This window comes from Haplochromis burtoni, unplaced genomic scaffold, assembly GCF_018398535.1.
Source record: "Haplochromis burtoni strain Fernald_Lab_line unplaced genomic scaffold, NCSU_Asbu1 Contig_81, whole genome shotgun sequence".
Classification (NCBI taxonomy): Eukaryota; Metazoa; Chordata; class Actinopteri; order Cichliformes; family Cichlidae; genus Haplochromis; species Haplochromis burtoni.
The window spans coordinates 327,001-348,807 of record NW_024582442.1 but is presented as its reverse complement, the minus strand read 5'-3'; the positions used below and the strand labels follow the sequence as shown (position 1 = coordinate 348,807).

General features: G+C 41.2%; 5 protein-coding genes across 5 annotated transcripts in view; 3 read left to right on the top strand and 2 right to left on the bottom strand.

Annotated features, from left to right (window-relative positions):
* Positions 1-60: 60 nt before the first annotated feature.
* Positions 61-3,014, bottom strand: LOC102300591 (serine/threonine-protein kinase 19). The gene is made up of 7 exons (XM_005925382.3): positions 2,862-3,014; positions 2,447-2,539; positions 2,217-2,359; positions 1,890-2,125; positions 1,479-1,576; positions 1,240-1,387; positions 61-418 (listed from the first exon to the last, which is right to left on the bottom strand). Exons 2-7 carry the CDS (start codon positions 2,535-2,537, stop codon positions 373-375), a joined length of 762 nt encoding a protein of 253 aa, XP_005925444.1. The 5' UTR covers positions 2,538-2,539; positions 2,862-3,014; the 3' UTR covers positions 61-372.
* A 17-nt stretch (positions 3,015-3,031) lies between these two features.
* Positions 3,032-8,147, top strand: dxo (decapping exoribonuclease). The gene is made up of 7 exons (XM_014334552.2): positions 3,032-3,269; positions 4,085-4,544; positions 4,699-4,925; positions 6,170-6,389; positions 6,471-6,606; positions 6,695-6,789; positions 6,864-8,147. The coding sequence occupies exons 2-7, from the start codon at positions 4,087-4,089 to the stop codon at positions 7,003-7,005; spliced, it is 1,278 nt and encodes a 425-aa protein (XP_014190038.1). The 5' UTR covers positions 3,032-3,269; positions 4,085-4,086; the 3' UTR covers positions 7,006-8,147.
* A 1,400-nt stretch (positions 8,148-9,547) lies between these two features.
* LOC102301430 (peroxisomal membrane protein PMP34) lies at positions 9,548-13,313 on the bottom strand. Its single transcript, XM_005925384.2, has 9 exons — positions 12,981-13,313; positions 12,748-12,808; positions 12,313-12,379; positions 11,901-12,055; positions 11,519-11,635; positions 11,281-11,426; positions 11,017-11,112; positions 10,283-10,368; positions 9,548-10,175 (listed from the first exon to the last, which is right to left on the bottom strand). The coding sequence occupies exons 1-9, from the start codon at positions 13,053-13,055 to the stop codon at positions 10,028-10,030; spliced, it is 951 nt and encodes a 316-aa protein (XP_005925446.1). The 5' UTR covers positions 13,056-13,313; the 3' UTR covers positions 9,548-10,027.
* A 1,322-nt stretch (positions 13,314-14,635) lies between these two features.
* On the top strand, positions 14,636-17,514 carry anks4b (ankyrin repeat and sterile alpha motif domain containing 4B). The gene is made up of 2 exons (XM_005925380.2): positions 14,636-14,969; positions 15,966-17,514. The coding sequence occupies exons 1-2, from the start codon at positions 14,809-14,811 to the stop codon at positions 17,068-17,070; spliced, it is 1,266 nt and encodes a 421-aa protein (XP_005925442.1). The 5' UTR covers positions 14,636-14,808; the 3' UTR covers positions 17,071-17,514.
* Positions 17,515-18,652: 1,138 nt separating this feature from the next.
* si:ch211-256e16.3 (kelch-like protein 20) overlaps positions 18,653-21,807 on the top strand; it is a 5,487-nt gene continuing 2,332 nt past the window's right edge. Inside the window, exons 1-8 of the mRNA XM_005925379.3 lie at positions 18,653-18,782; positions 19,107-19,409; positions 19,494-19,628; positions 19,706-19,897; positions 20,025-20,168; positions 20,359-20,545; positions 20,973-21,119; positions 21,245-21,373. Of these exons, the coding sequence (XP_005925441.1) occupies positions 19,119-19,409; positions 19,494-19,628; positions 19,706-19,897; positions 20,025-20,168; positions 20,359-20,545; positions 20,973-21,119; positions 21,245-21,373 (1,225 nt within the window). The 5' untranslated portion in view covers positions 18,653-18,782; positions 19,107-19,118. The remainder of the gene's footprint in view (positions 18,783-19,106; positions 19,410-19,493; positions 19,629-19,705; positions 19,898-20,024; positions 20,169-20,358; positions 20,546-20,972; positions 21,120-21,244; positions 21,374-21,807) is intronic.

The window sequence follows — 21,807 nt, the reverse complement described above, 5'->3', positions numbered from 1 at the left end:
GCTTTGACAGGCGGGACATTATTTGGTTTTGGAAAACTGACCTTCAAGTTTCAAACAGGATGTTGGGAAATTTTATTTATTTGTAACAAAGCATTTTGTTTCCTGAAAACACTCAGCACAGAGGCAATGGTTGCCATTAGGTTGTGAACTCCATGTAGACAAGGAATCTCATATGTGATGCCAAGAAATTTAAATAAATCTTATTACAAGATAAACCTAAACTTGACAACGTCTCGTCATCACAGGTCATTAGTAGCACATTTGGCACAGAATCTGCACTTGAATACTTAAATTAGTCCATTCAGTCTTTTTATAAACACTTTTCATTCCGTTCATAAATTTCTCATCGTCCGTCAGCACCTGACGTCAGCCTCACGAATCCACAGATCGCAACAGGGTCCCTGAAGTTGTCGGTATGCTGGAAAGAAAGAAAGCATTCATTAAAATCAGTGGGATCAGACGAAAACATGACTCGAGTTAGGCGGAAAACAAGTCAGATTGTTTTGGACGTTAAAGAAAAGGAACCACACTTCAAGACAGGCGTAATTTTAAAGATCAAGAGATGTTAAAACTGTTTGACAGTAACATGCACACATTAGTGACCATAAAGACTAATAATCCTGTAAATAGACCAAATGGGAAAAAGGAAACCTTTGGGAAAGTAAGGCAGAACACCATCATACATTTTGGATCTGTTACCACCAAACACCAAATCTTTCTAGAAAAGTGAAATTGGAAATGTCAGATGATGCCATTTGTTGGTACATCACAAAGAACTTCATCTGATTAGAGTAGTTTCGTGATAATAAAACTACACATTAAATGTAATATGAGGTGATCCATTTATAAGAGGTTAACACATGAAAGTGTTATAAACTTAAACTCCTGTCTTTGAATTGCTTTTTCTACAGCCCTTTAAATTTGGCCTGTATAAGCTATACTAGCAAATTTTTAAGCTAATTATCGCTCAACTGAATGTGAGATTATTTTGAAATTCCACATTGCTGAAGTCATAGTACCAGATACTTGACCTAAAAAAGTTTTGAAAGACACAGGTCTAGTCTCCCTGGACTTTTTTCAGAGAAATCAAAGATGGTCTGATTGGGAATTTTTCTTAAATTTAGTCCAGTTACTGAAATACGATTGAGAGCAGCTGTATTTAATGCCTTAACAGGTGGTTAAACTGACCTACTAAGATAAAGGTAAGGAAAGGAGGTAAAAAGCATCCAGTCGTATTACCTCTCTACCAGCTCTGCGCCAACAATGTCATGAATGTGGTATTTCATATGGAATTTCACTTGTGAATTCGTCCGCCGCTCCTCGATTTCTGCCTTTAAGACTTCGCCGTATTTGGACTTCTTAACCATGCTGAGCACTGCTTTACGGCCTAACGGCAAAATGAGAACAAAGACATTAATGGGTGTCGTAACTAAAGGAAATCGCTGTTACGATTCAATCAAGTGAGATTCAACACCAACCTTTTATGAAGTACTTTGTGAATTTGCCAGAGTTGGGAATGGAAAGCCACCAGCTGCCTGCATCCCTCACAGTCAGGACCCCAGACTTAACCAGCTGCCTGTGTGTGGGGAGAAAACAGATTCTGAGTTGATCTTTATCTTTCAGAATGGCCAAGTCAGAGGTTACACATTCATTCAATAATGCCAAGCACAAAGTTATGGAAATCGGTATAAACAGCTTTAATGCCACAGAAAATGTTATTCTCTGCTACCCCTTTAAATAAATGTCAAACTCTTTCAGTCATTGTCAGCAGTGTTGCTTTGCTTTTTATTTATCTAGGAAGTTAAATGTTAAACTATGTCCAAGATACAAGGTTTGGGAATGATAAAGCTAAATAATAAACGCATGCAATATATGGGTGTCTTTCATACGTTATCTCAGAGTCTGTGAAGAGAAACTCCTTCAGCATTTTGTCTTTCGTGAAGCTCAGATCTGTGCAAGCGGACACCACTTTCTCCAAGAACCTCTCCACGGTGGCTCTTGTGGTTTTGCCCTCCTCTCCCGCCAGCACTTTGGCCTTGTAGTCAGAAGTAAAAACCAACCCAAAGGCTTCTGCGTCGAACCCGAGCTGGAACATCAGCAGATCTCCTCGTTCACGCATCTTATTCTGTTACCGATGACAGCAGCGAGTTGTATTTCACATCTGAATCTGTAGAAATGATTACACATACATTTCTAACACTTAAAATCCACCTTACCACCTCCTTGTCCACCAAAGTCTTGTCACTGTGTATGCTGTAGAGCTGGTGCTTCAGCACAATTTGAGGCAGTGCATCATTGAAGAGCTTTCTGGGAAATAGGGTCATGAGGTACTCCAGACTGGATTTAATGTCAGCTGGTCCTTTTAAAGTGAAGAAATGACAGTGTGAACTTCAAATGAAGAGTTTTTTGATCACGTTATTGTAGATTTTTTAGGAGTCACACCCACCATCTTCAGCAGCAGCTCCAAATTGTTCTGTGCCATTTCTTCTCTTCTTCAGATTGAAAGCGTCTGAAATCAGAGCCCGTTTCCTGCTCATACCTGAAGGAGAAATTTGCACCTGTTCACTCCAAGATGCTGCTTTTCTCGCTACACAACGCAGAGCCTATTAAAAGACCTTTAAATGGTCAATCATATCATTATTTCCTACTAATTAAGAATAATGCCCCACAGTCAAGATCCACTCCTTTGCCAATTTCTAATGAATGAATTATAAGACATAATCTCATATTTTCCATAAAGGTACGCTCAGAAAACAAGTTTTGTTAGGTTAAAAACACTACACCGTTAGCCATGCTAACGCTAGCTCGTTTATCAACATTAGACCGAGCTATTTGAACTCGAAAATAATTTTCGTTCTTACCTGATGAATAAACCCAATAATGTGTTTTTACATCACTTTATTCCCTGCCAGAGCCACAAACCAGCCCAACAGCTACAGGGAACTGCTGCAACTCTTCTTTTCACGGATATTTACAGTGTTTTTAGAGGAAGTGTCGCCGCTACCAACGAGCAGCAGATTGGATGGAAAACTGCACACGGAAGTGGCGTTAGCTTGTTGTTAGCGTGTGAGACTAGTTAGCTGTCCCGCTACAAAAACAAGGCAGCGTTGTTCTAACTCAGCTACTTCTTGGTTTTAGTCGGTAAAGATGCAACAAACGTATGTTTGTTGTTCCTGTGCCAAGTCTGTTATTTTATTTCCTCTGACATAATATAAACAGGGAACTTCTAACGTTAGCTTAGCAACCTCTGCTCGCTGTGCTGTAAAGAGGTAGGTTATCACTTACTTACGTCTTATTTATTCATGAAAGTACTCTTTAGTTTTCGTAGCGGGGTTAGTAACAGCGGTATTAGGAAACCTTTGTTAATTTTAAACATGCATTTAATTGAGAAACAGTGCAGACACACGCCAGACATTACCTGCCTCTTTTCCATTCAACATTCAACACATAAACTGTTATAAGCACATCAGGCGGTTCTAGGTCCAGACATGCTGCATTTAAACTTAAACTAATTCATTGTTTGTGCATAATTTGTTACAGAGAGGAAAGAACACATTTCTAATTTTAAATATGCAGCACTGTGCAAAAGTCGTCAGCCACCCCATCATGTCTTTATATTTTGGTAGGAAAATGTGGAACCGGTGCAGCGATTTATCAAAACATGTTCAAGCATACAAGAGTATAAAGTATATAAGGCAAAAACAACTTTGTACAGTTCTAACGATCTTGAAAGCCAATATTTGGTTTGACTACATTTATTCTTCAACGCAGCCTGAACTCTGTTAGCAAAGCTTTCCTGTCATTTCTTTAAGCAGTCTTCAGGAATAGTTTTCCAGGCTTCTTGAAGGACATCCAAAGCTCTTCTTTGGATGTTGGATGCAAACCGATTATAAGGACACAGCTTATAATCGGTTCTTTGCAAAGTTGCCTGTTATGTTGAGATACAACACTGGTTCATCCTTTGAGTTAGGTGGCATTTTTATGCTCGAATGATTCATATGCACATATGCATTAACCCTAACCTAACTTATCCCTGAAAAAATTGCACTTAAAGAACAAAAACTCATAAATTCTTTCTGTCCAGCTATGGACCCCCACAGATCCAGCATCAGCTGTCACAGCCATCAGTCCTCGTACAAAAGACAAAGAGACGACAGTGGCAGAAGTCCTCGTGAGAATAAACACTTCAGAACGAACACACAGCACCAGTATCGGTCTGAGTCGTCTCTGGGTCAAAACCCTTTGAGCTGCAGGACTTTAAGCACGAGAAGAGAGCTTTATGAAAGAGACTTTCCTGTTTACAAACAGCCTGTGGAAGTGGGATGTTTTTCCCTCGACTCTGAGCGTAGATTCTTCAACGACAGCAGGCAGATGAGGTACTACATGGAGCCTGACAGGAATCCAAATTTCAACCTGAGGGATGGATACAGGGATCGCTTTATAAAAAGAGACGACAGTGTGAAGGAGAGGCTGGACCATATTCTCCGGTGGATTGTAGCCAATAAATCAAAGATTAACCCAACAGGGGCAGCAGCCTCACCTCGGTAAGTGTAGCTGTCAGGTTCCTGTTTTTATTGTATTTCTCTTCAGGTGATCAAGTAGGTCCCACACAGAGAGAGAGAGATAAACATTATTGATCTCTAACCACAACAGTTCCTACTGGACATGTATTCTTTGATCAACCTCTACTCTTTCCAGCGCTTTAGATGTCGACTTTGTGACATGGCGGGGCCACCTAACTAAGCTGCTGACCACTCCTTATGAGACAAGGGAAGGCTGGTTGTTAGCAGTCACCAGGTTCAGGGGCACATTTTACATCAGTGAGGTGGAAACGGAAGCTGCTCGCAGGGAACGGGAGAACCGCACCGAGAGGCATGAAGAGATGATGTACTGGGGATACAAGTTTGAGCAATACACATGTGCAGGTAGGTGGGTTTATGTAGCAGTAAACAAGTACCTTATTTTTCCTTTTTTTTTTTTTTTTTTTTGGAAACTGGGTACTGATTAAAACTGCCTTACCCACAGCTGATGATTCACAGGCATACCTCATAATCAACTGGTTTTATATTCAGTCCATTTGTGCCTGGGAAGCACAACATGTGAGATTTCCACTATGGGGAAAAATGCTAATGGTATAATAAAAAACCCCAAACAAAAACAGTACTTTTGCCTCACAAAAAGAAGGTGCAGGTTTGATTTCACCGGCTGTTTTCGTGTGAGCTTTGCTGCCTGTGTGGGTTCTCTCCAGGCACGCTTGTTGGGTAATTGGTGTGGAGTCTGTTTCTGTGTTAATGCTGCAATAGACTGGCAGCCTGTCCAGGTTGTACCTCACCTTTTACCATTTCACACTTGGGTAACGGTTTCTGAAACTGCTAATTTACTGGGATTTTCCCACATAACCATCTCTAGGGTTTACAGAGACTGGTTTGAAAAGAGGAAACATCCAGTCAGTGGCAGTTCTCAGGGTGAAAATTCCTCATTGGTACCAAAGATCAAAGAGAGACTGCTTGGAACTGATAGGAAGGCAAGAGTAACTCAAACAACCACTTAGTACAATCGAGGTAATCAGAAGACCACACCAGGTGCAACTCCTGTCAGCTAAGAAAAGGAAACTGAAGCTATAATTCATCCAAGCTCAACAAAACTGGACAATAGAAGACTAGAAAAATGTTGCCTGGCTGATGATTCTTGGTTTGTGCTGCACTGGTAATGGCAGAATTGGGGATAAACAACAGGAAAACACAGATCCATGCTGCTTTGTGTCAGCAATCCAGGCTGCTGGGTCCCTTAGTACCAGTTGAGCATCATTTACATGACACAGCCTGAGTATTGTTGCTGATTATGTTCATCCATTTATGACCACAGTGCCTATCTTTTGATGGCCGCTTCCAGCAGCTGTCCTTTTAAAAAGTTATCTTCATGTCTTCATGTAATTGAAGAACTCGAGTAACAGCAAAGACTCGTAAATGCAGTATGATTGTTGATCTTACCATGATTAATTAAAATTACTACACTCTATAAAAATGTAATGTGATTATTATAATGCCCAACACTGACTTCAAATCATTATTTTTTCTGTACATATCCGTGCGTCCATTATATTAGATATGAAAACTAAACCTAGCACAGTGCTTTCAGTGGTAAAGTTTCACCTTTGTCTCTCCTGTAGACAATACCCACAGTCTACCTGACCCTGGTGGAGTGGTTAACACCAACGAGGCCTTCTGCACTGTGGTGCAGACTCGGCTCGCGGATCACAGACTGCTGTTCTCCGGCGAGGTGGACTGTCGAGATAAAGATCCCAAAGCTCCGGCTGCTCCTGCCTGTTACGTGGAGCTGAAGACCTCGGCAGAGATCTGCACCCCCAAACAGCGCAGCAACTTCCACAGGTACAGGATAAAGTAAAGCCTCATAATTTTCACGTTGTGTGGTTGGCTGGATGGTAACGCTTTTATTTTGGCGCTCCTCAGGTTCAAACTGCTTAAGTGGTGGGCCCAGTCTTTTCTCCCGGGAGTCCCTAGAGTGGTGGCAGGTTTCCGAGATCAGGAAGGTGTCGTTGTTTCCGTGGAGACCTTTCACATTTCTAAGATCTCCCATCTCATCAAGGTAAAGCAATAAATAACTCGTGATTTAAAAACATCTGGCAGCACACCATGAGCACACTTCATGAGCCTTCTGTACATCTTTTAAACAGAACGAGTACAACTGCTGGAAGCCGACAGTATGCATGAACTTTTGCTGCGATTTCCTGTCTTTTGTGAAGCGTGTAGTTACCGAAGACAGTCCTAGGTGAGCTATAATAACACTTAAAATATTCTGGTTTGGGGTAAATACATGTTAATCTCTTTCTGTTGTCATTTCAGAGTGGTGTACCTGTTCTCCTGGGATCCCTACAAAGATGTCACCTACTCTGCCCACAGAGACGCTCAGTATTGCTTCCTGCCACACTGGTATGTTGAGGAGATGACGAGAAGTGAAGACTCCCAATATGAGCCTAAAGCATAATTTATACTTCTGCACTGAAGTCTGAAAGCCTGGAGTTGATTCATTCCCTTCCAGTCAATTAGAAGAGGAGGAAACAGGCCAATCGCAGTTGTTTTGAGGAAGGGAGGTGCACGTCAGCATAGGTTATTGTGACGTAAGATTTAACCCTACGCATCGCTCTGATAAACTGAATTGCAGAAGTATAAATTCCACCTGAGGCATGGTCACGAATGCATCATTATCCTGTAGACCTCCAGTGGAGGACATTTAACGTGGTAAACATTTGCATGAGCTCACCAATCACTACTCATCAGTCTTCTGGGAGGGATTCTTTTATTTATTTATTTTTTTTAAAGCAGTGATGAACTACATTTTATCTGGCATGTAATGATCTAAACAAAACACAATTAAAGAAATCAATATTGTTTCTCAATCTTTTTTTTATTCCCTGGTTATAACAATAATTTAAAACCCACAAACAGTGTTATGTTTATTTAAACAAAATTAGAAAATCTGTTGTGTTTTGTTTGTTTTTTGTTGTTGTAAATGAGTCAAGATGATATCAAATAAGAACTGGATGTAAACAAAGTTCATTTTGTAAAATATAAAAAGCAAAATTGTAAAGCTTTAATCAAAAAAAAAAAAACCAAACAGTTGGAGCTGTTTTTCCTAACTGCTACTAAATATAAGTGACAACTGGCAGAGGAGCTGAAATCTGGTAAATGTGTCACTTGGCTAGAGTATTGATAGAACAACAAAAGGTCTAAAGGCTGCGGTGTTAAAGGGAAGCGCCTCTCTTGGTTATAACCAAGACGTAAAGAGAAAAACCAGTTTAACAACAGCAGCAGGAGGAGGAGTGGATCAACTGTCAACCGGCATCAAGTTGAAAGGCAACATTAACTGTCATTTACCACATCAGAGAGAGAGAAAGTACTGTGACAAATACTGTGAATCACTGCGATCCCCGACAAGTTTACACTACTCGCAGGGAACTGATAGACATAATGGAAGACATCTGTGTGAAAGAAAAAGAGCGCACGTCGAACACTGCGATATTGAAAACAGTAGAAAAAACTCAGTGCATCAAGTGTTTGTTTAGATCAACAGTCACTGAATAACTTACAAACGAGTGACAAAAAAAAAAAAGAAAGAATTAAACCATCGACAAGCATCAAAATGAAAAAGTGCCAAAACCTGCAGCTCTTTAGAGTGAGACTGGCTTCAAAAGAGTCAAAACCGTATAACCTTTGATGTTAAAATGCCCAGTTTTACAACAAAAATAAATGTGTTTGCAACCTGATACAGTTTCTTTTTGTCTTTATAACCTGTTAGCCCCAGTCATAACTCCACATGGTTGCTTTCTTATATAAACTTTACAAAAGCTCAAAAGTAAAAGGTGTGGCTACGCTGACTTACAGGTACATGCCAACACAGATGTCTGCTCAGCTTAACCAGTTTTTGTAGCATTGGTGTCTTTTGTTGTGTAATAATCTCACCAGTAGTAAACTATCAAAGAAGCTTGTGTTCCAGTCTTGCCACAGAGTCATCCATAAATAGTCACTTCTGGCTCATAAACCCTCCAAAACTTGATAACAACAACATTTTAGCAGCCAAAACCTTAAAATGCAGAGTACAAAGCTAATCAGTAGTTGATAGTGGATCCATCCACGTTTTATATTCAGTCTATGGGGGAAACAAACCTCTAATTCCTGCAGTGAGGAAATATTCTACTCTGACTGGTTTCATGAACACACAACAGTAAGAATCAGAAGCTACAGCTTTTGCAGTCACAAGATCACAAAACAAGCTAATTTGAGAGAAATTTGTGTGTAGGTGTTAGTTGGTGTACTCCACCACCAGCAACATAATGAGGGTGTGTCTTTTGGAAGAATACTGTTTATCTTTTGTAGGTCCAAAGACTTGAAGAATACATGCTGAGGTGCACTGATGCTGTGGACGCACAACTAATATTTTAGCTTGTTTTTTTCTTTAATTTGTCACTCGTCTGCACGTCACTTTTTCATAATGCATTACAATCAGAGGCACTTGCTACCTACAACTACTGCAGCATGTGCAGACACATATTCACTGTGCTTTTCCCTCAATTTATATTAAATTAATTTAATGAGGTTTCCATCTTGCAGGATTTCACAACTGGATAAATTCACAGTTAAAAGCTTACGTGTATGTAAAGAATGGCCCAGTGGTTTAGATTAAGGCAGCAGTAAACTTATCATCACGTGCAATAAAGCTCAAATGTTAAGACAAAAGTCTTAAATTGAAATACACTTTTTCAAATTCATATGAAAATGTAAATGTAAAGACAAATATCATTCATCTCCTATAGTGAAATATGAAACTACAGCAGACTCATGACAAAAACTCGGACCAGGGGAAAGCAGCTAGTCTGGCCCATTGATTTGAACCAGTAATTTCTTAAAGAGCATGTATATTTCCACGAGAGCTGTATCAGTCTTTCAGTGCAGCCAACATCTCTCAGAAAGAGGCCAAACAGGTGTATTTGTGTTCTTTTGCCTAAACTGTTTTTTTTTTTGTTTTTTTAAATCATCACCCGACAGAGTTTTATTTTTTAACAGTAGAAAGTTCAGCTCTTTGAAAGGTGTTCTTTTCAAACAGTTACTCAATACAGGACCTGTTTAACTCGCCTCACACTAGAAGATATTATACAGCAAACCAAACTAATAAATAATGTCTGTATGTCTTTCTTTGTCACATAAACTCAGTTAACTTTAGTCCCTGCAGGACCATGCTTAACCAAGAGAAATGCACCAGTGGAGAGGATGTGTATGCACAGATGTTCACAGTTAGAGGTTAACAATAGCAATAATTAAACCCCCCTCTGGTTTTGTTATATAATTTGGGAATGGAATAGGAATGTGGGGCTCCCAAAGCACCATTGTGGGCTCATATTATCGTGCCTATGCGACAGAAACAATTCATAATGTTATTAATAGCATCCGCAGGCTTTAAAACCTACTGAGGATGAGTGCACTGATGGTTTGCTGTGTTCAGGTAGCCGTCTTCAGTGCTTCAGTTTCTTGTTCATCCCCATGATTCTGAAGGTCACTGCAGCGATCTTCTCATACACAACAAACATGAGTGCAGCCGTCAGTACCGTCTGTAGCAGCTTGGCCTCCAGGCCTTTGTACAAACCGAGAGCACCGTGCTTCCTGCGATAAACACGGGTATACAACTGTGACCACTGCTACATATTCACACATGTGCTTGTTGTGAGTCGAGTGACTAGATAGTGTAATTTTAGAGATGCTGCACTCACTTGATCCGGTCCATGAGCAGGAACAAAATGTTAGAAAGGCTCCCCATCACACCACCACCCTCGGCGTCACTTTTATACTGGCCAAACTGATGAAAAAGCATAAAACAAGTGATGCATGTGTAGTAAAGATTCAATATCATTTACCAGTCATGCATATTTGCATCGAGTGTTTGATGGTATTAACCATATAAAGATGCTCTGGTTTCTCTAAATTTTTCTATTAATACACTCTCACCGGCCACTTTGTTTAAACCAGTTCATCTGCTGATCAATAGAAATATCTAATCATCCAATCACATTGCAGCAACTCAGCTAATTTAGTGATATAGTGAAGTTGCTGCTGAGCATCAGAATGGGAAAGAAATGTGATATAAGTGAATGTAGCATGGTTTTTGGTAGCAGGCGTTCTTATCTACTGGGACCGGATCAGAAATTTTTTTCCCCTAATAAAGTTTCTGAGGAGTGTACACAAAATTAAGTCAAATTTACACAATGTTGTGTCCCAGACTCAGCCAGGAGTTCCACTTTAGTTTTTAGTTTTTGAGGAAACATCATTTTGCCCGTGTAAGAGTGTAATAGACGGCTTTTGGCACACATAAAATTACACAGATACAATTTGTAGTTGTTTGTGTCTGTTTACTGAATTTTCTGTCATTGCAAAATGTTGAACTTCATCAGCCTAATCTTTGAAAAACAGAATACAGGAATAACATTTTCTGTATTAGAGTATTTACCCTCAGTATGGCCTGAACTGTCTGCAGAGGATACGTGGCAGTGGTAGCGATGGCCTTGGCAATGGCTCCAATGAGAAAAATCTTTGCTGAGGATATCTGTGGTAAAAGACGAAAGTTCACAGGTCAGGTGACTGATCGCTAGATTGGTCTAAACAGGGTCCCTCCTGATCACAGCCCTTCAGCTATGGAACGACAGGATGCTGACTGATTAGCTTCAATAAGGCAATTTTGCATACATCACTGGTTCTCTTTAAGTCTTCTTACCTTCCTCCCTCCTCTGCCTGCCTTCCTCTTCATGGCCTCATAAATCATGAACTGCACAGCAGGGTTGAGTACGAGGACGAGAGAGGGCAAAGTGCCGTTCCACAGAGTTCCCACCCCCTCGTTGGCTATGATCTGTGAGAAAGCATCTGAAAGAGAAGCAGTGAAGTTTGACAATCACACAGACACAAGACAAGCACGTCAGAAATCTTCACCTGTTTAACAGATATGAAGCGCTCACCAAATATGCCTCTGTAGTGAGTCTGGTGGAGGTCTTCGTTTCTGAACTTTACCCCCTGCATCTTCAGTCGAGTGTTGACCACCCACATGGGAGTGGTCAGGATCACATTCACCACTCCTACATGAACAAGAGATATTCAAGTTTCTTGAATCCACAAACCAGAGGATAATATCACCATCTTTTGCATACAGTCTATGGGATACATGCATGCAAACGTTTCACACACAAATCCAGGATTCATCCATTCAATCCAGACATCTGTCACACAGTCACTCCCTCCACTTTTGAAAAGTTTGCCTTTTGTGCTACAGGCTTCTCTTTTAATTGGACACCTTGCATCCATTTAAGTCTTTCAGACAATTTCCATCAGGTCAGTACTTACCTGACACAATTCCAATGAGCAAGTCTTTCCCAGGTCTGGACTGGCCTGGACCAGATGCCACCAGCTTCTTCAGCGAGTTAAACGTGTAGAAGTAGACAAAATTGGAGCAGCAAAGGCTGGAGATAACTGGGAACCAGCCTCTGTACAGTGACAGACTGGGAGAGGTAGTGATTAGGCATTTGAGTACTGTGTTTCCAGTCATGTGGCCAAAACATCATCCTAAACCATGGATTAGATTACAGCTGCAGCTACCAATTATTTTCATTAACCGTTTATATCTGCGATTACCTTGTTTTGGTTCATAACATTTGGTTAAATTATAAATATGGTCAAATAAGAGTAAAACAAGGCTTAACTTGTGTAATTTCTAACCAGAAGCCTCAGTGATTTTAAATTCCCAAACTATACGTACAAGCCTTCTTCCTTTGCTATCTCAGCCAGAATGACTGGAGTTGAGTTCGACTTTCTCTTCTCATCCACTGAAAAACAAACACAAATATGCCAGAAATCAGGCAATGAGTCTCTGGACAATGACTTGACACACAAAGATCAGCTTAACTGCATTATCTCAGCTTGTGGAAAAGAGTGGAAGCAGAAAGGCATAACACACCTTTTTATGTCTTATATAGAGCTGAACATGAGCGTGCTTTGCAATAAAAAAAAAGACACATGAAACAACAAACAGAAATGGATTGTTTATGAGGTAAAATAAAAACTACATTTATCAGTGCGCTACTCTTTGGGATGCAGTTACGGTTGCTCTATAATGACCCCAGCGTTAAACCTCTTTCAACTCTGCAGCTTATCAGGTGACCTCTGTCCAAGATGATAAAGCCCCCCAGCTCACCCTGGAGTCTGCTTTTGGCCGTGTCCAGAGGAAAGAAGACGGTCATAGCTGTCACACTCCCCTAAAAAGACAATGCACTGCAACATTAACATCCATACTGACACCTGAAAACACAACATCTAACACCATTGTTCAGCTTAAAGTGGTTTCTTCAACACCATGCTATCTGCTATTAGAAGGATAATACCCCAACCCCCATAAAAAACAAATAAATAAGAAACAAAGCTACTCACCATTGCACCTGCCACAGCATGAACCAGCGTCTCATAGGATAGGAGGCCGACAGCCGAGCCACCGTTGTCGGACATCTCTGCAGGCTCTCCCCGGTCCAACCACACAAGCTAAACACCGGGAAGTAACTGCCGTGAACCCAATGGAAGATGTCCGGGTTTTCCGAACAGTGGAAACGTTTTAAACAATAATTATTCACAACTTCATGTTATAGGAAGCTGAAAAGCGACAAGAAACAGAAACCAAAGAAGAGAGTGAAAAACTGTCAGATTGGGTTCACTCTCTTCTGGTCGGGGGATAGTTCCTCCCAAGATGCCGCTGATTGGACAGGTTCTTCTTCTTCTTTTGTTGACTCTTCTGTCGGTTCTGTTTCTTCTTCTTCTGTTTTTGGTAAACCATTAACTTTAGCATAGAATTTATTAGCCACCTACTGGACTGGAAGGAGAAGTGGTGGAAAAACATTTTACAGCCCTTATTTGCGGCAGTTCACCACAGCATGTGTGATTTTCCAGATTTTTTCTGACACACCCCCAAAGGGACAGACTTAGATATCATAATCATCTAGATATGACAACACACGGTCTAAGAGACTTACACTAATGCTTTTTTAGTACACTTATGTAAAATACACATACTCAAATGCTGGACTGTATCTGGGCTTATACACTTCTGTTTCATGTTACTTCACATCAACAGTTTCTCCAATTCATTTCATGGAGAAATTTCTCTTTTTAACGCTAAGCTCTAAGGATGAGCTCCCATGATGAATATAATATCTTGTAAAAAGAAAACTATCCTGCAATATTATTTTGAACCTAAACAAATAGCAAAATTAGAACATGTGACTAATCAGCCGTTTTTTAAAAAGTAAAGAAAACAATTGAATTGCATGTATAAAAAAAATGAACGTGTACCTTGACTAAATATATTCATCTTGCTAAAACAGTTTACAAACAAAACAATAAATGAATTTATCAAGAAAATAGATTAACACATGATTTAAATAATCACAAGCTGTTTGCAATAATTAATAATAAAAAATACTTTATTTTTCCTGTTTTTTATTACATTTGATACTTTAAGTATAGTGTGTTATTTTTACTTTTGCTGTAATTAATGACCCAATCAAGCATGTCTGTCAAGATTTTAACAATATCTAATTAGATTAGATGGATAAATAGATATATAAATAGAATAGAGCAATAATTTGTTAATAATAGCTTTACTCATGTATTATACTTAAGACAGTTTTTAGGTGTAAACGCTTTAAGTTAAAAAGTTGAATGTTCCCAGTTTTAAGTTGATTCAAGGTAACAGAGGGAGTTGATGTCGCTTTTTACTCTTTTAAATACTTTCTACAAATTACAGAATGAAAATGTATCATAAAAACATCAGCTTACAAATGTTGATGAAGAATTTAGAGTTCTAACAAGCTAAAACCAGAAACAAGAAATAACAGATAATGTTCCATTTTCATTTTACTGGTCATTCTAATCCACAACAATATATTATTCTTTCATAAAGATTGCTTTTGCCTTCAAACCTGTGAAGAAACAGTGATTACAGCAGAAACTCCTGCTGTGTGTGAATACGTTTTCTGGGTGAAATCGCAGTAAGGGATTTTTATAGTGTTGAGGAAATGGGGCAGCTCACAGCAGTGAAGCGAACTTTGCTTTTGTTTTATGGCCCCGAGCTGCTGGTGCGTTGACGCCCAGTCATCGCTTTGTTTGCTTGGGTCTGCAGTCGCTTCTGCTCATCTGACGTTAGCCGGGGGGGCGCAGAGAAACTTGGATTTTTATTTTTCTCCAAGCTTTTCCCTTCTTACCAGAGATGTCTAGGTACCACAAAGCAGCGATTGATGGATACGTGGAACTCTTGAAGGAGGCCACGGTGAAGGACCTGAACACGCCAGATGAGGATGGCATGACTCCCACCATACTGGCTGCTTTTCATGGACATATCAGTGCTCTTCAGCTCATATGCAGCAGAAAGTAAGCTTTCTATCGCCTGTCTTTCATCTCACATCTTACACTGAGACAAAAACGACCTGAACATATGAGTTCTCGTCAAGTGTTTTCTTCAGGCTGTGTAATTTTTCTGTCATTTCTAAAGAAAACATACAGTTAGACATAAAATCTTTACATTTAAATACATTATATTTTATAAAACCAAATAAGATTAAGATCTATAGTGGAACCAGGAACAGTGCTCACAGAGCAAAGGTTGACCAGCATGAAATAAAGTGTGTTTTATGCTTTCTCATACGTACTTTAATTGTTTTTGGCACTTCATCTGGATTTTTTCAACAGCTATTGTTCACTCCATTTTAATGAGCTAAGACTTTATTTCCCATTAGCTGAGCCAAAAATTTAACCAGCCCAATCCATCCCACAAAAACAAAAGAGCTGTTCATCCAGGCCGTGCCACCACCGCCACCGCCACCGCTACTCCACATGTACCTCCGTCCCTCTTTCACTACAACCAAGACCGTACAAAATCTGGCACAGTGCTCTTACAGACTTTTGAGATTCAGAGAATGCATAAGATTTATTTAATTTTATTTATATTTCAATGAGCATAAAGCGTGTCTTGTCTACGTGGCCAGGATTATCTAAACCATTTCCTCTTTGGTCATTACGCAGCATGAACTGGGATTTATGACAAGGTGTAGCAGTCACACAGCAATCAAAACTTGACAGGGGGCAGCAGTAAAAGGACTTTAAGTCTTAATAGCTCACCAGTTAACTTCACCCATCTTTAATTTGTCATGTGCTAGATTTGGATGTGGATCTATTCTCTGTTTTAATTTAATTTCCTGGACTGACATTTTTTTAAATGTCATTTTTTATCAGTTTATTATTTTCTCTAAATTCATGAAAAACTACTATGCATGGAGTTTGGTATAAATCAGGAATACAGAATAGCCAAATAATGAAAATATCATCACTAATGATAAAAAATCTTTTGTGTGTGTTCGTGTTGTACAGAGGAGATCCCAACAGGAGTGACATCTGGGGAAACACACCCCTGCACCATGCAGCAGGTAACGGCCACATGCACATCCTCAGCTTCCTGGTCAACTTCGGCGCCAACCTTTTTGCTCTGGACAATGAATTCCACACGCCAATGGATGTCGCCGCTTCACGCGACCACATGGAGTGTGTGCGCTTCCTTGACGCTGCTGCTGCAAAGCAGACCAACCAAAATCCGAAAAAGGTCGCCAATCTGAAGAAAGAGGCAGAAAAAGAGGCAGAGAAACGCGTGAAACTGTGTGAGAAGGTGAAGAAAAAACACAAGAGCAAAATGGATAGAATGCAGCGTGGAAGCAACTCCGGCTCCTTTTCAGATGCAGGAACGGCATCGTCACTGTCAAACGATGGCACCATCACGGGCGTCAACGAACACTTCTCCAAGCTCATCACTGACGATAAAGTTGGCTCTATTAAAGGCACACTCCTGAAGAAGTTTGGGAAGAAGGACAAAGGCACGCTGCAGAGGTCAGAAGGAAGTGGGAACGTTATCTTCCTCAAACCAGAGAGCGGATCTGAGAACCCAGACTTTGTGGACGTCTTCAACGAGCAGGAAGAGAACATGCTAGAAGAAATGGACAGCTTCGGAGATGACGACGACGATGGAGGCCAAGTGAAACAATCCATCTTCAATCGGCCCGGCCTTGGAGGTCTGATGTTCAGGAAGAAGATGGGGCTAGACTCTGACGACATCCCCAGCAGTGCCAATGAAAGCCTTGGTTACCTCGTTCAAAGCGAGACGTTTGAGGCAGACGAAGACACCTCTGGCTTGATGACGGGTGACAACGCACTGCCGTGGGAACAGGAAGATCTGGGACTGGATGATGATGAAGATGAGGAAACCTCTCCTTTGGATGTGTTCCTGTCCTCTATCTCCTTGCCAGATTTTACGCCCGCATTCAACAGAGAGCACCTTGACTTGGAGGCACTCATGCTTTGCTCTGATGAAGACCTCAAAGGGATCCGCATCCAGCTCGGACCCAGGAAGAAGATCTTAGAAGCTGTTGCTCGCAGAAGAAAGGCGCTGGAAAATGCAGCCGTCATGAAGGACAGCTCCTTGTGATCTGAAACAAAAACAGTTATTTATCCTCCAAATTTAAAATAAGCCTTTTGTCAGTTCAATTTCTGTATAAAACAAACATGATTCAGCAAACTAGTGAAAAATTCCAACATTTCTACAGATTGAACTTTATTGATCATATTATGACAATATGTTCCGTGTATACCTGTTATATCAAGTTAAAAGTGGCATGGCAGCATCAACCAACAATATCAACAATATCTTATACATCTGGTTTTAAAACAAGAGAAGAAAAGAAAAGAATAATTATGGGAAGAAAAATAAAGAATAATAAATAATAAAGTGTTGGTATTGACCTGCTGGCTGACTTTCTCCACATATGAGGTGATATGGCACACAGATGATTTGCTTGTGCAGCTGAATGTTTTATTGTAATGATGTCGACCTCAGATAACACACCTGTTAAATAAACAAAACGTACATGCACGATAGTCTCTCTAGTTTATTATTTCCCAATGGGTTTTAAAATTTCCCTGACAACAACAGTTGCTACGAACACAACAAAAAAGAGAGGAAAACAAGCAGGAGCCACTAAATGACTCACAGCAAATACAAGCAGGCAGGCTAAAACTGGTGAACTAGTAAACACAATGGAGTGACCTGAATAGAATAGAATAGAATAGAATAGAATAGAATAGAATAGAATAGAATAGAATAGAATAGAATAGTCCTTTAATTGTCCCACAAGGGGAAATTTGGTTGTAACAGCAACACACACATACACAAAAACAAAAAAACAACAACAAAAAAACAAACAGAACAGGACACAGGACATTGAACAGAAACACAAACATTTTTTTACATATTTACATCATGGATAATAGTTACCAAAACAGAGTACTGTACAGTTATTAAAGTACAGATAAGTGGCAAACCCAGGTTGTAGTGTGCAAACAGAGCAGGATACTGCAAGATGTTTAAATAGTTAAGAATATTTAGAATAATTAGAAAAGTACAGATTGTGTATTGTACCTGTGCATTAAAAAGTAGACATGTAACTTACAATAAGTTAGTATATAAATTGAGAAAAAGTAATGTGCAAGTTATAAAAGTAGTATTTGTTCGGTTGATTGGTGCAAGTTACAGCGCTGATGTAAACATCTATGTTTGTTGAGAGCAGTTTTGATTGTACAGTCTGACAGCTGGAGGGAGGAAGGACCTCTGGAAACGCTCCTTCTTGCATCTAAGATGCAGCAGTCTGCCACTGCTCACCAGTGAGTGTATATACAAAGAGCACCGATTAAAGTACATGAAATATTTAGGAGGAGGTGAAAAAAGGGACACACACACACACACACACACACACACACACACACACACACACACACACACACACACACACGAAAATGACGTGACATTATTCACGAGAGATGATTTTGACATGTTTCACAGATTGTAGGCCAATAAGTCATTTGCAACAGTTTGCATACACTTTTTAGAAAATACCGGAAATCAAATTTTTTGGCAAACGATCAGATTTTGCAAAAAAGTAGGGAAAAATTTGTGTGTCACTCTTTGATGAACAAACAAAGCAGGAACTACATGGGGGTGAACACTCTTACGTTTGCCGGGTGTGTGTGGGCGTGGCTTGCAGCGAGAGGCGTTTAATGTTGCTCAGGACTGCCGGAAGCTGGTTTGGTTGGTATGTGGGAGAGCGAGTAGTCCTCCGCAGCAGTCACGACTATGTGTAACAGGTGAGTTGTTTTGGTCTCTCCGCTGCTGAGTGATTAATCTCACCTGTGTGTGGATCGCATATCTGTTCTTGAGCTGTCTGAGTAGTCTGGCTCGGCACAAAGCCGCTTCTCTTGGCCGCTGCCTCACAGCTAAGCCTCATTAGTGAGACAATCTCGGGTCCTCTCTCCCCGCCTTGCTTTGCAGCCTTCTGCGACTTACACGCATTTCACTTTCAAATGAGTCCTTTGCGAGGCTGATTTGCGTTGCCAGCTATGTCTCAACCCGTTTTTCTGATTTTCTTAGTTTGCGTTCAAGAGTGCTAACTGTGATATTTTGCCTCCCAGGCTTGGGTTGCAATGGCAGACATGGCTGAAATAATCTCCGTCAGCGCCGGTTTGCTCCTGCCTTCCTCTATCAACGCCACCGTTAAGGTCCAGGAGGAAGCCAGCCCGACTGCTGCCGTTGTCCCTGCTCCCCAGAGCAGCGAGGACTACCTGTTTGTGGAGACCAGGCACCCCAACACAGTCCTGCAGGGCCTCAACAGCCTGCGGCTCAACAACGCCTTCTGCGATGTGACTCTGTGCTGCGGAGGACAGGAGTTCCCCTGCCACCGCATAGTGCTGGCATCTTTCAGCTCCTACTTCCAGGTAAACGCACTTTTCCTCACAGGTATGTCCGTACTGAAAACGACTCCACCTTTAGAATCATGTGTTTTCCTTCTCCATCCTTAGGCGATGTTTTCTGCTGACCTCATAGAGTCCAAGCAGGAGCGTGTTGCCATCAATGGTGTTGAGCCTCAGATGATTGGCATGCTGGTGAGCTACGCCTACACATCAGAGGTCTACATTTCCAAAGCCAACGTGCAGGTAGTGAATCTTCTCACACCTCTTCATTGCCGTCATTCGTGAAGCGCGTGCGTGCTTAGAAAGTGATCTGTGTCCAGGCGCTGCTGGCAGCAGCCAACCTGCTGGATGTGATGGCGGTCCGAGAGGCCTGCTGTCGCTTCATGGAGCGTCAGATGGACGAGATGAACTGTGTGGGGATTCACTGCTTTGCTGAGGCGCATTCCTGTAAGGTGCTGGAGAAACGCAGCATGGACTACATCCTTGAGCACTTCAGCACGGTCTGTCAGCAGGTGAGGGTGTGATGGAAACCCAGAGTAGGGAGTCGTGAAGGAGGTAATCTTGTATCACCTACTGTTAATGCAAAGCTGTGCCCTCACATAAATAATCAAACTCTCGGCGCTTCCTGTCTTCCTCCAGGAGGAGTTTCTGTCTCTGTGTGTGGACAAGCTGACGGAAATCCTTGCCAGCGATCTCCTCAACGTGCCCAAAGAGGAGACCGTGTTTGAGGCCGCCATGCTGTGGTTGAATAAATGTTCCTCTCGCAAACAGAGCTTTGAAAAGGTGAGAGGAGAGTTATTAGCAGGTAATTTCAGGCTTATCTTTAAAAATAAAAGGGGGGGTTCATACATTTTTGTTGTTTGGTGCTATCCTGTTTTCAGGGGCGCCATACTCCATGAATGAAAATCCATGACCACAGCAGCTGCTCATGAGTACCACCCATCAGATCCCTTTCCATTTTTGTTCCTCAAAGGTCCTGGAGCACATCCGCCTGCCTCTCATCAGCCCCTATTACCTCCATGATGTGATTGAGTCTCTGGACGTGGTGAAGGAGAGCCAGGTCTGCCAGAGGCTCATCTCTGAGGCCAAGGACTATCTGCTGCTTAAGGACCGGCGTGGAGAGCTCTACTGCCCGAGAGCGAGGCCTCGCAGGTCCACTGGTAAAAATAAAAAACACTCACGTCTGAATCAAAGAGCTAATTTTTAGCTTTGCACTATTTTCTGTCAGCCTGGTGATTTGTTAGTGTGTATCTGTCTCCCCGTCCTCATACTCCGCAAGGGTTTAAGAATGCTCGGCTATTCAATGGAGAGACGATTATTTGGGTCTATCTTCTTCTATTAGAAGAAAGATTTTGGATTCCAGGTTTTTAGATGTTTGCTGGTTTTCCCGGTTTGTGTTATCAAACTGTGGACCAAACAGTTTTAGCCTAATCCAGATGCAAATCAAGAGAATAGTGGAAGTTGAATATTAAATGGCTGGCAGCTCCACGCACTCTTATGTTGTACCATACAGGCTGCTTTTTTTCTTTTACATTAACATATGTGGCTCACTCCTCTCTTCCTCTACTCCTGTTGCCACGGAAACAGGAACCGCTGAAGTGATAGTCACAGTTGGCGGGGAGGACGACAAGGTGGTGCTGCGCAGCGTCGAGAGCTTCGATCCTGTGACGAGCCAGTGGAAGAATCTGGCATGCCTGCCCTTCGCCGTGAGCAAACACGGGCTGGTGGTCTCAGGTGAGGGGGTCAGTAAAACTCAGCCTGATGGGTTAAGACACTCTGAAATGCACAGATAAACTTAAGTGCTGAAAATGTATACTTCTACTTATCCAATCACCTTTCTTCCTTGTCCCCGCCTGTAGATTCGACCCTGTATTTGGCAGGTGGAGAGTTTCCCGACGGCTCAGCCAGCAGAGAGATGTGGCGCTACGACCCCTGCTTTGACTCCTGGATGGAAATGGCACCCATGAATGTAGCTCGCTCAGAGTTAGGTGAGGGAGTCTTGGTAATTACAGCTTCTGTCTTTCAGCCACGTTACCCTATTTTGCTTCTCAAGAACTCTATAAACTATCCTAACTTTGTTTGATTCTAGTAGCTCCAAAAGGAGTCTTTTGATTGTTATAATCCTACTTTAAAAAATTAAAAAAGAGAATCCAGACATTTCCATAGCAGATAATAGAAAAATGGGTCCCTTTCTGCCATTTAATTGTTTTTTTTTGGTGTTTGGTGCTGAGGAGGAGGAAAGTGCTTTGGTATAAGTGCCTTTGTGTAGTATGAATGGCAATAGTAGACGTCTTAAACAATAGAAAAAGCTGTAAAACTTATGACAACACAGCTATAAGTTCAAAATCGACACACTCATTCACATTTTTTTTTTTTTTTTTTTTTCCTAAGCCTTCCAGTGGCCCCCAGTGCAGTCTTTGCT

Bases quoted from the DNA above. Each gene is read 5' to 3' on its own strand.
- LOC102300591 (XM_005925382.3), bottom strand. From the start codon at position 2,537: ATGAGCAGGAAACGGGCTCTGATTTCAGACGCTTTCAATCTGAAGAAG. The intron at 2,360-2,446 runs GTGGGTGTGACT...TCACTTTAAAAG, and splicing joins TGGAGCTGCTGCTGAAGATG to GACCAGCTGACATTAAATCC. The intron at 2,126-2,216 runs GTAAGGTGGATT...CATCGGTAACAG, and splicing joins CTTTGGTGGACAAGGAGGTG to AATAAGATGCGTGAACGAGG.
- dxo (XM_014334552.2), top strand. From the start codon at position 4,087: ATGGACCCCCACAGATCCAGCATCAGCTGTCACAGCCATCAGTCCTCG. The intron at 6,607-6,694 runs GTAAAGCAATAA...TCTTTTAAACAG, and splicing joins AGATCTCCCATCTCATCAAG to AACGAGTACAACTGCTGGAA. The intron at 6,790-6,863 runs GTGAGCTATAAT...TTGTCATTTCAG, and splicing joins GTTACCGAAGACAGTCCTAG to AGTGGTGTACCTGTTCTCCT.
- anks4b (XM_005925380.2), top strand. From the start codon at position 14,809: ATGTCTAGGTACCACAAAGCAGCGATTGATGGATACGTGGAACTCTTG. The intron at 14,970-15,965 runs GTAAGCTTTCTA...CGTGTTGTACAG, and splicing joins CAGCTCATATGCAGCAGAAA to AGGAGATCCCAACAGGAGTG.
- LOC102301430 (XM_005925384.2), bottom strand. From the start codon at position 13,055: ATGTCCGACAACGGTGGCTCGGCTGTCGGCCTCCTATCCTATGAGACG. The intron at 12,809-12,980 runs GTGAGTAGCTTT...TTGTCTTTTTAG, and splicing joins ATGCTGTGGCAGGTGCAATG to GGGAGTGTGACAGCTATGAC. The intron at 11,427-11,518 runs GTGAGCGCTTCA...CTTCTCTTTCAG, and splicing joins TCACTACAGAGGCATATTTG to ATGCTTTCTCACAGATCATA.